The 17,438-nt window shown below is 35.4% G+C and overlaps 1 protein-coding gene across 1 annotated transcript; it reads left to right on the top strand.

Annotated features, from left to right (window-relative positions):
* Window positions 1-4,306: 4,306 nt before the first annotated feature.
* On the top strand, window positions 4,307-8,901 carry LOC141690097 (putative serine/threonine-protein kinase WNK5). Its single transcript, XM_074494711.1, has 7 exons — window positions 4,307-5,146; window positions 5,776-6,041; window positions 6,473-6,696; window positions 6,983-7,140; window positions 7,236-7,581; window positions 7,734-8,063; window positions 8,328-8,901. Exons 1-7 carry the CDS (start codon window positions 5,087-5,089, stop codon window positions 8,747-8,749), a joined length of 1,806 nt encoding a protein of 601 aa, XP_074350812.1. The 5' UTR covers window positions 4,307-5,086; the 3' UTR covers window positions 8,750-8,901.
* The last annotated feature ends 8,537 nt before the right edge of the window (window positions 8,902-17,438 follow it).

Here is a 17,438-nt window from a genome sequence, read left to right as displayed (position 1 = left end):
ACCAAGAGCTAACCCTCGATACAATGAGGGTCGTTATGAAACCCACATTGAGGGACTTTAAATTATAACAATTTCAACTTCTCAAGAACTTATCTACACAAAGCAAATGCATTAAGTATGGAGAAACTTCTTTCTCCCTATACCATAACTACGTTATCGCACGAAAAGTACACCAAATCATTCCCCAAACAAAAACAACGCAACACAACTCTCACAATTACACACACTAGACGATATGGAAGTCGTTAAACACCTTCTTAACGTCTTCAAAATAGATATAAGGAGCAACTAAAAATGGAAAATTGACATGATAACGAAGAACAAAAAGCATAAATACGGATATCTTTCAAACAAGACCATTCATCTACCGCACAAAATCCTTCAAGGAAAAACCCAAATAAAACCAGATCGTTGTAGGGTTTAAATAAAACATGGAGAATACAAGTAGCCAGCAACAAATAGGAAACACGAATCTTTAAAAACAAAGTTAAAAATACATCATTCACGGGGCATTCCCCGCCTTCAAGAACCTCCAGCTGGATCATCAGGTCGCGAGGCAGCAAGTTCGCGAATATAATCCTCGAAAGAATGCCCCGAAGTGTCGAACCCTGCATTCTTCATACGGGCAACACAACGCCCATAGCCATCCCCAAGAGCATTAGCGATGTCCTCCACAGCCTAAATCTAAAGATAATCAGGATCAAATCTAAAGATATTGCTTAAAAACTGGGAGGGGGACAAATGTTGGACCTTGGGCTAGAAGAAAGGAGCCCAAAATAGATTAGATTATAATATCTTGTAATCGGCCCAAGAAGCCCACTTTGTAATGAATAGCCCATTTGGGACATGGTATAAATATAAGATAACAACCTCATTTAAGGGGGTTGGAAAATTAAGCAATGAGATCATCTCCTAGAATTATAGTCTAATAATAATAATATTGTTAGCACATCACGCATATTCGCTTTTAGTCATCGTATCTTTATCAACTTCAGTTATGAAAAAAAATAAGCGAGTACCATAACAGGGAGAAGATTTCTTTAGGACAGGGGCGGACCCAAGAATCTAATATAGGGGGATCAAAATAAATAAAAGTAGAAAACAAACCGATTTATTTGAGATGTGCACGCCTTTCTTTGATCAAATAAAAAGAATCAATGATCTCCTCGGCAGAAATGGTTTCCGCAATCTCCTTTTCAATATACACTATCAAATAATCCCTAAGAAATTCATCTTCCATTCGATTGCGAAGACTTGTTTTCACAATTTTCATAGTAGAAAAAGCTCGTTCAGATGTTGCAGTAGATGCAAAAAGAAAACAATAAAAATAATATGCTGCATCTTTTTCTGGGGAGTACTCTAACCAAGGAAATTTATCAAACAAACTCTTTTGAAATCGACGGGATGATTTTTTGGACCAGAGAAGGGATAAACTTGCACAGGTTGATATGGGCCAAGATCAATGTATGCTCTCCTAATTAAATCTTTTTTATTTGGATGATAAGTATCAATTTGTTTCCGCAAACTAGGATCACGCATTAACGAATTGAAATCAATAACTTCATCAGTGTTCTCAGAATCAATACCTTCATTAACAATCTCTGGATTTTGAGGATTTTGCTCGGAGTTTCTGTTTATCCCACCAAAAATCAGAGGCTCAATTGAGGTGGCAGAAGGTTCTTCATCTTCACAAGTAGTTGTTTGCTTCTTCTTGGGTTGAAAATAGGATGTAATCTCTTTTCTCTTACTCATATTTACGGATTAGATGCAAATGTAGAGTAGATAAAGAGAGATGATATTAGGGATTGTAATTTTGTAACTTGTATGTATAGTGTGTATTGGGGGTTTTGGGACCGGAGCAGAACAACGGAACAAGTATGTTCTGTTTTTAGACTTTAGTTTTAAGCATCTTTTTTTTTGTTTCAAATTGTACTATCTTTATCTTATATGTTTATTTATTAATTTTTAAGATTAATGAACAAATTCCATGATTTCTATCTAATCAATATAATTTTGAATGAAATAATTAACAAAATCAATAAAATTTTGTATAATCAATTCTCAATTTCAATTTTTTTTTAAATCAAGGGGGACCAAAAAAATATAATTTTTTTTCCAGTAAAGATATGTGATGTGGTCTTATAGATTACATGCATCAAAATGTTGTTTTCAGTTCCATAAACTAGGTTCATATTTGAATGACACGGAATTGGAGGTACATTTGTTCCTTTAAAAAAAATAAAAATCAAAGTTATCCATAAACTTTGTTTTGTTTTTGCTAGATTGACAGCGCTATTGTGGTTATTGTAGCCTGTAGTGTACGCATCTAAATTTCAAAGGTAACTTAGTTCTGACAAGGAACCCCTGTTTGACGCGGAACATCTGTTTATCAAATCTGGTATTTCTTGTGCCGTTTCTTGAATTTTATTCACCTAGTAAATTATCGGTAACTAGATGAAAGTTAATAAGCTGAATACGCATTTATTAAACAAGTTCCATATTCTGGGAGCCAGAAAATTATCAGACAATCTTGCAGTCATTGCTAAACACCATAAGAATTCAACATCTGTATTAATCTATAACAGCAAGAATAGAGCTCTGGGTTTTAAATAACCACAGCCACAGGTGTGAGGTGTTAGTTTCCTGTCATGGAAAATACAGTTTTCTATCTTCTTCAACAGACCTCGATTCATGCTGTGTTAATTAACTGACAAGTTGAGCAACATATGATATTCATTATATGCTATCAATCAACATTAGCTTACATCATGTAGTTGTATAAACTACACCAAATACAAGTTCAATGCATTAGCCACGTATACACTGCTACGAGTAATCAATCAATTTAATTAATTGAAAAACAATTGACAATTTAAAATAATGCAGTCTGCATTTTAAATTGCACACCGAACTTTAAACTCACGAGATCATAACATATACAAAAACAAAAGCCGTTTGTAGTTGACCCGGACATTATTATTACAAAATAGAACTGTCCAGACAAGTGTATTACATTAGACAAATAAGAGAGATTAAACAACAGAAGCTAATATTTTTATACGCATCTGGGGCAAGTCAAGTCACATGTATGTTGCACAACAAGGCGGGATAGTTGTAATTTTTTATAAATACATGGGTGAGAATCTTTACCGCCTTACATCTAACACTTTAAGATGTTAGAGGAAGGCCACAATAGGATTAGCCCCTCATTCGAAACCCATTTATGGGTTGAAGAGTGGAACATCGGCGCCCATTTTTGGGGCATTAATTGCCTTTAGTGTCCACAATAGATTGTGAGAATGTTGGGGGTGGCGGGGTGGCTGAGAATCGAACCTTAGTACTCCCACCAGCCTAAGCTCTGATACCATGTTGAGTAATCAGCTCATCTAAAACCTTAAGGTGTTAGAAGAAGACCCCAATAGGATCATATATTTAACACGTCTGTTGTGAATCTAATCCCTTATTTATATAAATCTGTGTGTGCGTGTGTGAAGAAAACAAAAATGATGAGATGGGATTTATAAAGGATAAGTATTAAAGAAAGTGGTGGGGATGATAGAAGAATTAGAAAGTGAGAAGATAGAGAAGATGCACAAGGTTGTATCTGTTTGTTTTGTCAACCAAGTGATGATGGTTCAAGAGCATGGCCTCTAGCTAATGGAGCTTACTGTTATAATACATTCAGTCCAACACATTATATTAGCAGCTAGCTAATCACCATACATATTTCTTATAACAAACTCATTTTGTTTTTTGAATGTTTAATCTCTTTAAACTCATACCAACCATCTCTAATGATGACAAGAAGACCTGCATACTTATATAGACTTTTATACATAACAATGTAGAGGAGTTGAATTTTCCTTCTTTTCTTAAAAACAAATTTAAAGTGACAAATGGATTTTATATCGGTCTGCCAAATGAAAAATGAATACGGTATATAGTTGCGTCCACGTTTAGGTTATTAATGAAATGATTTCCGAGCTTTAACCTTGAGTATGATTTAAGAGTTTAGACAAATTTACGGCATGAGCTCAACTTGTTGGATATGCTCCAAAGACTTTCGATTATGTTCTGCATATATTATCAGTCAATTTAAGCCTTATACTTGAGGAGTTTTTAACTAGTTACCTGCTCCATACATTGAACTTAAAAGCCAAGGAACTAATGTAGAAAACAGCCTCTCAGACATCCAATGGTAATGTTCTGATAAATAATTTCATAAACAAAGATTAGTCATCAATATGTTTCATCATCAAGCTAATTAAAATATGTGTTTTGTATTAGATATTGAAGGCCACCAGGAGCTCAGAACTTCCTTAAAACAACATGTTTTAGTTTATATAAGCTTTAACAAGATCACCTTTTGTATCTTACCTTTTGTTTCTGATCTTCCTTTAAATCTTTCCTGTTTTGTCTCTGTTTCCTTACATTTGCAGACATATATATTACTCTAGCTCTAAGTCCAATTTCTACACCATTTTTTTGTAGACATGGCACTACCAAAACGTGGTCATCGATTTTTCAAATTCAGGAGTCCAGCCATAATTAGCTTCTTCTGATAAGCCCCTCTTATGATCAATATCTCCTCTAGCTTGAAACAAATTACCTCATTAACCATGTTATCTTTGCTTTATTAATCTGTAGTTAATTTTTGTCACCACCTACATAACAAAATAAGTGTCCATCTCTTTCTCACTTGCTTTCAATCAATACTTGATTTGCACCTCTCAAATCAATCTCATATTTCTTTAAATTGACTTCTCTTGTTGAAAAGATAAATGAATACTCAAGAATACGAGTTCTCACGCGAGGTTGTTCGAATGGCATGGATTATGCTAAGGATCGATTACTCAAGACTCTTCTGGATTTTATTTGGTCTCTTCTCTTATGAAAATCACGAAGGGAAACCTCGGATCTCCTAACATCCGATCCCTCCCTCTTTCATCACCTTTAAGCTCTTTCTAGATATTTTAGTAATACTCTACTCGCTTTAATAGATTCATAGTAATAGTCGTGTATCTTCAGGTTACATATTTCATAAATAGTTTAGAGTGCTCCTATATAAATCATTGCTGATCCGGTCATGTACAGAATGGATGCAGCAGATTATGCTGAAATGGATCCATCTGGTCGATATGGACGTGTATGTTCCTAATTTTCACAGCTTTTTCATATACATATCTATATAAGTACCGAAATCTCTACATATTTAGGAATTAGCATCATCTTGCCATATATGATTATACGTAGAGTTCTTGCGAATTAAATGGCCACTGTTTACTGTAAATTAGCTCTATAAGTTGCTATATCACTAATCATTTGGAGATTATGAATGTTCATATACACACGTCTTTCTGCGGTTGCATAGGTATTAATCAAATTTAACAATCTTATATGCCTAATTGTGTTGTTATGTAAAACGGTACATGTTGATTAATAGTAAACTCTAATTGTAAGTTGACTCTATAAATTGGATTGCATAAGCTCATCTATATGCTTAAATTTAGATTGTTTTAGCAGATTATAACACTAAACTAGATAGGACCTTAATCATAGACTATTGGTTATATCATTATTATTTGTCTTGCCACTTGCTGCACCTGCCCCTCCTCTCCTCTTCTCTCCTCTCTCAGTTTTAAAAACAAATTTGTTTTAGCATCTATTATAATAATAATTTTAGATTGTAACCAATGAATTTAAGAAATTGATTTTTATTTCTTGATCATGAGCTAATCCTATATGCATTGGTCATATATGTATCAATGCGCGCAGTTAAGGGATGTCCTTGGTAAAGGGGCAATGAAGACGGTGTATAGGGCTTATGATGAGGAACTTGGAATGGAGGTAGCATGGAACCAGGTGAAACTGAACGATGTGTTTCGGTCTCCAGATGAACTCCACCGCCTCTATTCTGAAGTCCACCTCCTCAAGACTTTGGATCATGATTCCATCATGCAGTTCTATACTTCTTGGATTGATATCAATCGAAGAACCTTCAATTTCATTACTGAAATGTTTACCTCAGGCACTCTCCGAGAGTAAGCATGCATGCATGCATCACTTTAGCCTATATGAATAATAATTTATTTGTAGCCTTAATTCGTTTACAACTGATTGAACTGCAAAGTATAATGCTTGGATCGACTCTGCTTCACTTAAATGGATTAAAACTTCAGGAGAATGTGCTCCTATAGTCCTATTTTTCTCTAATACATGGAGCATCTATGGCTTATAACCAGATATTCACATCCTTTTAATACAAATAATCCAAGTGTGGATCGTACTACATATTCTAATGTTATCTTCTTCGTGCAAATTTAAGTTCAATTTAGTGTAATAGAACTAGGATTAGAATGTCATTTGATTTAGTGATATGTCAACTGTTAGCAGACCTGGCATGATAATTGGTAAACTGTTGATGCAATTACGATATATGATAACGTTGGTAATCATATCTATGGATATATAGGTACAGGAAGAAGTACAGGAGAGTGAGTATTCAAGCAATCAAAAAGTGGGCACGCCAAATACTTGAAGGTCTTGTTTATCTTCATGGCCATGACCCCCCAGTGATCCATCGAGACCTTAAGTGCGACAACATCTTTGTCAATGGAAGTCTTGGACAAGTCAAGATTGGTGATCTTGGTTTAGCCGCCACACTCTGTGGATCCAAACAAGCTCACAGCGTCATAGGTGATCATATGTACCTCCCCCAAATATTAACTGTATTTCTTATTGAACTAAAGACATTTTAAACAAATTACACTTGGATCCGGACACATTAAATCCTACTTCATAATGTGTTTAAGTGTGTGTGCACGTGCGTTTGCATAAACTGAAGTTGGATGTTGCTGATCTACCATGCTATGTATTGAATTTTAGTGTTTCAACATGTCAAAAGTAATCTAGTATAATATGTATTCAAGCATTGGTAGTAACTCGCCTACTAACTTCTAAGTGCATGCATGTCGATCATCAGGCACTCCAGAATTTATGGCACCAGAACTCTATGAAGAAGAGTATAATGAGCTTGTAGACATATACTCATTTGGTATGTGTATGCTGGAAATGCTTACTTCTGAGTTTCCATATAGTGAGTGCTCCAATCCGGCCCAAATTTACAAGAAAGTGACTTCAGTAAGTATAGATTTTAAGTTTTATTTAATTAAAGATTGTTATGATATACTAAAATTCGAATATAAGTTTGAACGGTGTATGTGCCTGTAATATAGGGAACTCTGCCAAAAGCATTCAACAAGATTAAGGATGCTAAAGCTCGAAAGTTTGTGGGAAAATGCTTGGATATTGCTTCTAACAGGCCGTCTGCTACTGAACTGTTAATGGATCCATTCCTTGCTCTTGATGAAGATAAAGAGCCTGCAAGTCTTGAAAATGTAGACAGCAGGCTACTGGCCTCAGCCATGCTGAGAATACCTATTCCATCTGATAATGATCACAAGTCAATTTCTCGGCCTTTGACAAAAGCTCCAACAAAGAATACAAAGATGGTGATCACCGGAACTATGAATTCTGAAGATGATACCATCTTCCTCAAAGTTCAGATCTCTGACAAGAACGGTATCTAAATAAACTTGCATTCTCCTGTTACAGATATCGCAAGCACAATGTTGTCAAATTACTCACGAGTCCATAATTTCATGTGCTATATCACTTGTGATTATTAGCAGCTAACAATTAGTTACCAATCTAATAAGGGTGTTATGATATAGGTCCAGCTAGGAACATATATTTTCCGTATGATATCACAAGTGATACTGCACTTGATGTTGCCTCGGAAATGGTGAAGGAATTAGAGATTACTGACTGGGATTCAACTGAAATTGCTGAGATGATCAGTGAGGAGATATCTGCCCTGCTTCCAGATTGGAAAGAATCCAGCTTAATTCAAAACCTTCATCATCAACAACAAAGCTTCAATTACAACGACAATGATGACGAAGATGGTATAATCCACCACCCTTTCTATTCTCCCTCCTCCCAAAATTCGTCTCATGCTTCCCTTCCAGGCCTTTTCACCTCAACTCCTGATTGGCCTCAAGGTAAATGCAATTAGTTTATATATTGATAGTTACTAGGTACAAATTCGATTTAATATTTCATTAACTTTGAAAATGGTACATATTAAACGTCATGTGATTGGTTTTTAACTTCCTCAGATACAGAACGTAAGATTTGAATGTGTATGTTGGCTAAACAATAAGTTACAATGTGTGTCTTTCTAAATATGCAGGTTTAAGATGTGCATTTTCTTTTATTACAGTAAAAGATTAATGTGGTTGATTAATTGTATTTAATTGGTACAGGTGATTTTCTCTTGAATGACGATGCAAGTTCACAAAGCTCATTGGCCTCGTACAAGTACTCTACTGTTAATTATGTCGAAAAAGACCTTGATTTGTTAAGCTGCAAAAGAGAAGAGCAGGATTTTAATAATGCCAAAAATCAGAAATGTGGTACAAGAATGTCGCAACAGAGTGGTGAAAAGCAATGCCATTCTTCGTATGGATCCAGTAGCAGCATGAATCAGAAGAGAATGTCGCGAGTAGGGTCACTTGTGGACGTACGTAGCCAATTGCTGCACCGGACTCTAGTAGAGGAAATAAACAAGCGACGTTTATTTAACACTGTAGGTGCTGTTGAGAACATTGGTTATCATGAACCTAAAGAATTTTCAAGCAAAGACTGGAATCCTGGATTTTCTGGGAGAGGGGCTAGAAAGAAATAAATTCTGAATGTTATTTTGTTATGTACTAAATGTATATAGGTTTGCTGTTTGCCTTCCTGGTGTGTAAACTGTGTGATAAACTGAGAATATCAAATCCTTTAGTTGTTTGGTTTGGGGCCATGTTGCAAGAATAAAACTTGGTTGTAAATGTATTTCTTCACCATTTACATTTCAGTTAAACAAACAAGCTTCTATATTACACTAAAATCTATCACATAATTATGATGTGTCAAACTCTTCTTTAACAACTTACATCATCTACGTGTTAAACTCTAACGTATCTTCCACTAACAATCTACTTAATTCATTTATTTTCATTCAAATCTCTCTCTCATTTCATTTATTACCTCCATTAATTCCCTCTCAACTATTTCTCATTCTTTTTCTTCCTCTTTTTTATATTCTTAAATTAGTAATTTTTAATAATTTTCTTTCATTCACTAATTTTATCTTATTCAAAATTAATTTTATTTACATAAATATTCATTATTATATTTTTTTATTTAATAAAGAGTTGATAATCAATATTTATAATTTGGATAATATTAATTTTAAATTTTTCATAATTATAATTTTATTCAATTCTTATTATTATATATTAAAAATATTGTATTAATATATATTTAAATTAAATTATTTTAAAATAAATTTTCAAAAAATAATTATAATATAACCGGATATCCGGGAACTAATTAGTACATAATATGTACAAATACCAACACATAAAATCTTGCATGCAAAAGCCTAATGAGTATCTCTACTTTGAGAGCATAAAATTCATTTCATTTTGTGGGCCCATCAAACTTGCAAGTGCCACAAGTCCACTAAGAAAGCCCATATCTTTCCCATCCATCCTCCTTTGTGTTCATGCATGTATGCCCATTTATTCATGACCTTAATTAAAAGCTCCTATATGTTCTTTAAATTTTGTCTTGAAAATAACTGATTCGGCTAAAGTTGTTACAACTACCTAGTTGCTTGCCATATTGTTTACATACACAGAGCTGTTTAGAAAAGTTAGAAGCAAACTAAACAGGGTAAGAAAAGGGTTATGATGTTGCTACAATTACGGTGAAGCTATAGAAAAAATAACATTGTTTGAACATTTGAACTTTTATACTTGCATCTAAATCGGCTCCTAAATTTATGTATAATCCTAATTCTTTACTGATTTCACGTTCGATATTATATTATTTAAAAGAAAACTAATTAATGATAAAACGAAGATTTATATGAAATTTTATGGTAATATTTACTAATTTGTACAAAGATTTTTAAAATATATATTATTTATGACATAAAATCTTTGACCTAATTGTTTTTTCTTTGACGAACAATGAAATTTTTATTAAAACTCCAAATCATCTCTGAGTACATTTTGAACCTGAATATGAATAGAACTTCTATCGAAAACTCGATCTGAAAAAGAACATGACAGACGAGCTAATTCGTGCGCCGCCATATTAGCAGATCGTTTAACAAAAAATAGTGACACTGTGTTTGACTTCACCAAAATATTTCGACATGATTGAACAACCTGCCCGAGAAGAGACACCATTGGCGTCTTACTTCGAATGACCTGAATAGCAATCAGACAATCCGACTCCACCACCACCTTACTCCGGCCCTTAATTTTAATCCAACTGAGTGCTTCTTTAATCGTCAAAGCTTCAACCATAATAGACGACACCATACCTGGAAGATACCGAGTTCGCGCTTGAACAAGATCCCCATGATCATCCCTTGCAATCAAAGCCAAACCTGAAGCATTATACTCAGAGAAAATTGCTGCATCTGCCGAGATCTTCATATATTCAATCTGTGGTGCAACCCAAAACTCCTTCCCCGTCACCTTCAACAAGATTAGGATAACGTGATGGTTGTTTATTTTTTTGGACTATATTCCATTGTAGAAGAAACTGCCTAGCTTTTGCTATGACAACACTCAGACGAGTATAATTATTGTTCCAAACAAAATCATATCTAGCTTTCCATAACGACCAAAAAACTGAGGCCACTTCTGCCTTTTTCTCATTGTCACAGACCTCCAGAACTCTCTGCCACCATCGGAAAAAACTATAATTCCCGTTTGCAGTGACCTGAGGTAACAGTCGTTGCCAACATTGAGCTGCCAAAGTACAATGACATAAAATATGCTCCACTGTTTCATCACCATTTCTGCATACTTGACAAACTAAGCTGACAGGTACGTGTTTCTGCATTAACATCATCATTTTAGGCAAACAATTTGACAAAACTCTCCACATGAAATTTAAGATCTTTGGAGGTGCTTTTACTCTCCACGTCTTTCTCCACGTACTATTCTGATCATCCTGTCTCCATAAATTCTTTTGTTGTTGAAGGAGTCTATATGCACTTCGAACAGAGTAATGCCCTGCCACTTCTTTTGCCCAGTACAATTCATCCTCCTCACTACTCTCTATCAGATTTATAGGCCTAATGCACTACTGGTCACGAGTATTGAACATGTCACTCAGAATTTCCTCATCCTACCCATTGTGATCCATAGACATTAAAGCACTTACCTTGTGATTTTGCAAGCCTTGGACCGTTGAAGTTACAATCGGATTATTTTCATCTAATAACCAGGGCTGACCAATAATATTAACAGAGTTCCCCGAGCCAATTTTTCACCTCATACCTGCTACAATAATATGCTTAGCTTCCCAAATACTCCGCCAAATAAAACTAGGATTGTTACCAATTTGTGCATCCATAAACAAACAATAATGGAAGTAACACGCCTTGAAAACCTTACTAGCCAAACTGTGAGGATTTTTAATGAATCTCCAACCTTGTTTCCCAAGCATTGCTAGATTAAAATCTCTAAATCTTGTTCCCCCACAATATTTATGTCGACTCAATCGGTACCAACTCATCCAGTGTATACTTTTACTAGCTGTCTTCTTAGTATTCCACCAGAATTTCAAAATACATCTCTCCACATCTTTAGTGATCTCTAATGGCAGTAAAAATACGCTCATCGTATATGTTGGCAAAGATTGAATGACTGACTTCACCAGCACTTCTTTTCCGCCCTGGTTGATAATTTTTCCATCCCATCCTTGAGCTCGTCTTATTACTTTATCTTTCAGAAAACCCATCGTTTCCACCTTACTTCTTTTCATCATATTAGGCAGGCCCAGATACATACAATCATCTCTTGCTTCTTCAATTTGTAAGGTGCTACATAGCTGGTGTCTAGCATCCGTCCTTATATTTGTACTATAAAAAACCGAGGACTTAGACAGATTGACCTTTTGTCCCGAAGCAAGCTCAAATTTCGTCAAAATCTCTACCACTTCACTTTCTCCTGCTTTACAGTAAAAGTAAGAATCATCGGCAAACAACATATGAGTAATACTTGGAGCTCGTTTGTAGACCTTAACCCCATGAATCAATTTTTGATTTTCAAAACTATGGAGCATAGTCGAGAGACCTTCTGCACAAATAATGAACAAATATGGAGATAAGGAATCTCATTGGCGTAAGCCTCGACTTGGCATAATTGGGCCAATTTCCTTTTGAGCATGAACAATGTGGTATGAGACTGATTGGACATACTATATAATTTAGTGAACCCACCAAGAATCGAAACCCATCTTTATCAAAATAGCTTGAAGGTAACTCCATTCAATACGATCATAAGTCTTGCTCATGTCGAGCTTTAAAGCCATATATGCCTCTTTCCCCCGTCTTTTCCATTTTAGAGTGTGCAATACTTCATAAGCTATTAACACATTATCTGAAATCAACCTCCCAGACATAAATGCACTCTGATTTGTAGATATCACCTGATCCAACATCAATTTCAATCTGTTCGCAACAACTTTAGTAATAACTTCTACTAAAATGTTGCATAAAGAGATAGGATGAAGATCTGTCACCACTACTGGGCATTTTTTCTTCGGAATAAGGACTATGTTGGTAGCATTTAACTCCTCCATTAAGATGCCAGTAATGAAAAAATGGAGAAACAAATTGACAACATCCTTTCCTACGATTTGCCAATGCTTTTGATAAAAGCCAGGGGTTATTCCGTCGGGACCAGGAGCTTTATCCGGGTTCATTTGGAATAGAGCTTCCTTAACCTCATCTGCTGAAACTGGGCCTAACAAGTGATCATTCTGGTCCCTTGTGATTGAATTTGGCACATAACTAACCACCTCCTGCCAATCGACCTGAGTGGCTGTGAACAAGCTCATGAAATACCCCGACATCATCTCTGCAAGACCATTCTCCCATTCCAGCCATTGACCATCTTCATTTTTAAGCTTATTAATTTGGTTATTTCTCCTTTGATTGGAAGCAAACGAGTGAAAATATTTGCTCTTTTGGTCGCCAGCCTGCAACCACAACTATTTTGATCTTTGGCGCCAAAAAATCTCTCTCTGATTTAAAATTTTCGTAAGTTCGTTTCTAGCTTCCCTGTACCGATGCTTTGAGTCCTCATCTCTCCCCCCTCTGAATTGCTTCATCTCAGCTTTACAACTCTAAATTCTGTTGCCAAAGTTGCTAGTTATTTCTCGACCCCATATTTCCAGACTATGACTACAAGTTCTAATTTTATGAAGAATATTGGCTTTATTATCACTGATCCAACCATCTCTGACAATCAACCTCACACATGGGTCAATCATCCAAGCATTTTCAAATTTAAAATGACAAGGAGCCTTTACTTTCGAAATAATTTGAGGAACTAACAAAATAGGACTATGATCGCTGATGGTACCTTCTAAATTATATAGTTTTTCCATATGAAACATGTTTAGCCATACCTCAGTTGTCAAAGCTCTATCAAGTCGCACCTCCATCCAATCATCTGTGTCCCTCCCCCTTTCCCATGTGTATTGATGCTCCACTAATTCTATATCTATAAGACCTGCATCCTATAATACTTCATTGAACCCATCTATTAACCAACTTGGATATTTTGGACCTCCAGTCTTGTCCCTTGTATCAACTACATTATTAATATCTCCGATTACACACCAAGGTAGGTTTGAATATCTCGCAAGATTTCGGAGTAAGTCCCAAGTTCTGAATCTTAAAGCTCGTTTATGCTCCCCATAGAGTCCAGTTAAACGCCATGAAGACCCGTTCTCCATATTAATTTTTACGTCAATATGGTTCTGCGAGGAACCCAAAACCTCAACCTGATCACTCTCCTGCCATAGTATAGCTAAACCCCCACTTCTTCCTACACAATCAACCACGGACATACCCTGATACCCCAATTTCATCTGTACCCACTCCATTTTTGACTTCCTTGCTAAAGTTTCACATAAAAAAATAACCATGGGATTTTCTTGACGTACAACGTCCGATAGGAACTGAATAGTCCAAGGGAGGCCCACCCCTCGGCAGTTCCAGCTGAGAGTATTCATAATGATAGGCGGGTCTGCTTTGCAGAGCCCGCCATAATTTCGTTTTTTGAATTTAAGTTCTCCAGCTTACCTTCTTTAGTCATGTCCGTATCTTCTGTACTGTTACTTTCTCCCAGCCCAACTTCTATGATCTCTTCAATTCGGCGTCTTTTTGGGTCCACAACTTGCAGCCCATTGTTTTCATTTGAATAAACATTTTCCCCCATAGAAATATTATTTGAGATAATAGCATTATTATTTCCTAAATTTTCTCCCATACCAGATGTGCCTCCAATCATTATCTTTTTTGAATTAACTGCTATATCCATTTTGTTACCTACTTTCATGGGAACAGGAATAATTATTGCGCTTTTTGTGGCAACACTCCCTCCCTCACTGTCAGCTGTCATTGCTGCCGGAAAACTCACCGGATTTTTACCACCCTGTCTCAGCCATTTAGCTCCCATTGTGTGATTACAGCGCCTTGGTTCATCCCTCATCCATACACCATAGGGTTTCTCGATTTCTTCTAGAGGAGTATCAAAAATCTTCTCACAAAACTTCTCCCCTTGTCCTATCATACCATAAATAAAACAGAACGTGGGTACCCGTTCATAGCTAAAGTTAACCCAGCACCACTCCAACTGACTCTTTCAAAGTTTCATCATTATTTTCAATGGCATATTCAAATCAATCGTAACACGAACACAGAGATACTCACGCCTGACACCCACGGAATTATTATCATCAGACTTAATGAACTTCCCTATATAATTGCCTACATCCTTTACCACTCTCTGAGATATGAAGCCTGCATGCATGTCATGGAGTTGAACCCACAAATCCAATTTAATGATTAATATCGTACGAGGATTGTCTCATTTCTTCATGCGTTCAAGAATTAAATGAAATCTACCAAAAGTCCAAGGACTTCCTTCCAGAACTCTAGTAATATCGACCTCATGGTAGAACTGGAAAATATATCTATTTCGATCCACCTCTTTGATATAAACTCCCTTTCCTGGCCTCCATAATGCTGCCATCCTATGTTGCATTGCCAGAAAGTCTATAGGAGTATCCGTTTAAATCTGCCTACTAAGCACCATCTGACATCAATTTCAGACAAATCCTCTATATCTTCCTCATAAGAAATTCCCCCTTCCTCCTCATCATCCAGTTTAAATCGTGCAAAACTTTCTTACATATCTTGAACTGCTTTAGAATTTTCTGCCATTTCCACCAAACAATACTATGCGAACAGAGCAAGATAGTAACTACTGATTAAAGATAACAAAACAAATCAGGGAAAACAGAACGAATCAATGACTGAAATGCGAAACTTTCACACCATGGCATAGGCCAAGACAAAACATGCTCTTAACTCTTTTAGTTTTTAATACTCAACCTCTAGTCTCCATCACCGATTGACCATACAAACATGTAATATACACACTACTTGTAAAAATTCCCCACTTGTTTGTTTATTCTACAATCAACGCTCTTAATTAAAAAGATAGGTATATACTAGCTAATTTAATTATTATGCATACCAGATTTACGGGAAGGTTGCTAGTAGAGAAAACCCCAGTTGCTTGTTGACCCTGGCTCGTGATATTGGTTTGTAATGAGGAGCGACAATATTGCTTAACTAAGAGTCTAACTGTACAATAATATTGTTAAACAGAGGTTACATATGAGAAATAGCTTGTATTCGGGTGTGTTGGATTGTGCTTTGACCTAATTGTTTAATTGTTATAGTAGTGGTGAACTTATGTACATGCCCTTTTTGTTAAATGTGTACAGTTAAAACCGATCTAATAATTTTTTTTGAAATAAACGTAGCACTTGCATTACTTACGCTCCATTTGTTTACTTCTGAATACTTCTGACTATGTTGTTTTCTGACCAATTCACATATTCAGATTGTTTGGCTTTAATTTTTTGATCACCTGAACGAATCATCAATATACTTATATAAAGGAGAAGACGGGGGCGTTTAGGCGGTGCATCTCAAATCGCCTCATTCAATTTTTCTAATTTTCTCAATTTTTGAGTTAAAAAATATCAAAAATTATAATTACCTTATATTTTCCTAAATATATTATCATTATTTGTAATATTTTCCTAAAATTTCTACAAGATCTTTCATTAAAAAATTTAAAATCAACTTACCATCTTAATATTCCCCTAAAGCTTCTTCTTTCTTTTTAAATTAACTTCCCATCTTCTAAAATTTCCACAAGATCTTTCATTAAATTTTTTAAAATCAACTTACCATCTTAATATTACCCTAAAATTTCTTCTTTCTTTTTAAAATTAACTTTCCATCTCCAAATTTTGCATTAAAATTTTTAAAATCAACTTACCATCTTAATATTCTCCTAAAACTTCTACTTTCTCTTTAAATTAACTTTCCATATCCAAAATTTCTTTTTTATACAGTTTTTTATCTTTCTCCTAAAATCAACGTACTACATTATATTTTCCTAATTTCTTCAAATTTTAACCTGTGAAATATTTGAAGGACAAGTATCTATAAATATGTTGTCGCCGCCTCGCCTCGCCTCCCCACGACACGTCGGGTCAGGTCGAAGGGCGATTTGGGCAAATATCTCGGCGTCTCGCGTACGCGAGGCGACCTGGGCGAGGGATTTTACTATTGTTTTAATTCAATAAATAGAGACTTAATATAATATTTTAATATAAATATTATGTGTTAGAATTTGTTAGTGGGTCTTGAATTTATGGGCTTGGGCCTGTCTAACTGTTATAATTCTAAATAATATTCATATTGAAATATGTTTTAAGTACAATATTTATTTTAATTAAAAACAGATCAGTTACATTTTTGGAAGATAATTAAAACGTTTTCGATATACAGATATATACATATGTAAGTACACCCTAGCAGCGTCCTGATCTCATCTCCCTTGTCTCTCTCTGAAAAATATACATACATACATACATAGGTTTTCTGGGCAACTGAGGTCTAATCGCCGTTGAACATCGTGATGCTATGAGCCCGGTGTTCTGTTGTTGTTTTATCCTGGGAGGGTTATTGTAGGATCTGGACACAGTAAGTGAGGGCAATAAACTCTTCAAGAACAACCTCTTCCTCTTGAGGGATTTGTGACTCAGCTGTGTTGAAAGCTTCATCATGATAAGCTTTCTTCCTCATCTTGTTTTATTTAACAGTTTCTGATTATTTTATATTTTCGACCTTCGTGGCTTGTTTTCGTTATTAGTGATTTGCCTTGTTCTTGTTACCTGTTATATAACTGCCTCATTGTGTTAATTTAGTC

Source organism: Apium graveolens, chromosome 10, assembly GCF_009905375.1.
Source record: "Apium graveolens cultivar Ventura chromosome 10, ASM990537v1, whole genome shotgun sequence".
NCBI lineage: Eukaryota > Viridiplantae > Streptophyta > Magnoliopsida > Apiales > Apiaceae > Apium > Apium graveolens.
This window is presented reverse-complemented; position numbering and strand designations above follow the sequence as displayed.

Bases quoted from the DNA above. Each gene is read 5' to 3' on its own strand.
- LOC141690097 (XM_074494711.1), top strand. From the start codon at position 5,087: ATGTACAGAATGGATGCAGCAGATTATGCTGAAATGGATCCATCTGGT. The intron at 7,141-7,235 runs GTAAGTATAGAT...CCTGTAATATAG, and splicing joins TTTACAAGAAAGTGACTTCA to GGAACTCTGCCAAAAGCATT. The intron at 8,064-8,327 runs GTAAATGCAATT...TAATTGGTACAG, and splicing joins AACTCCTGATTGGCCTCAAG to GTGATTTTCTCTTGAATGAC.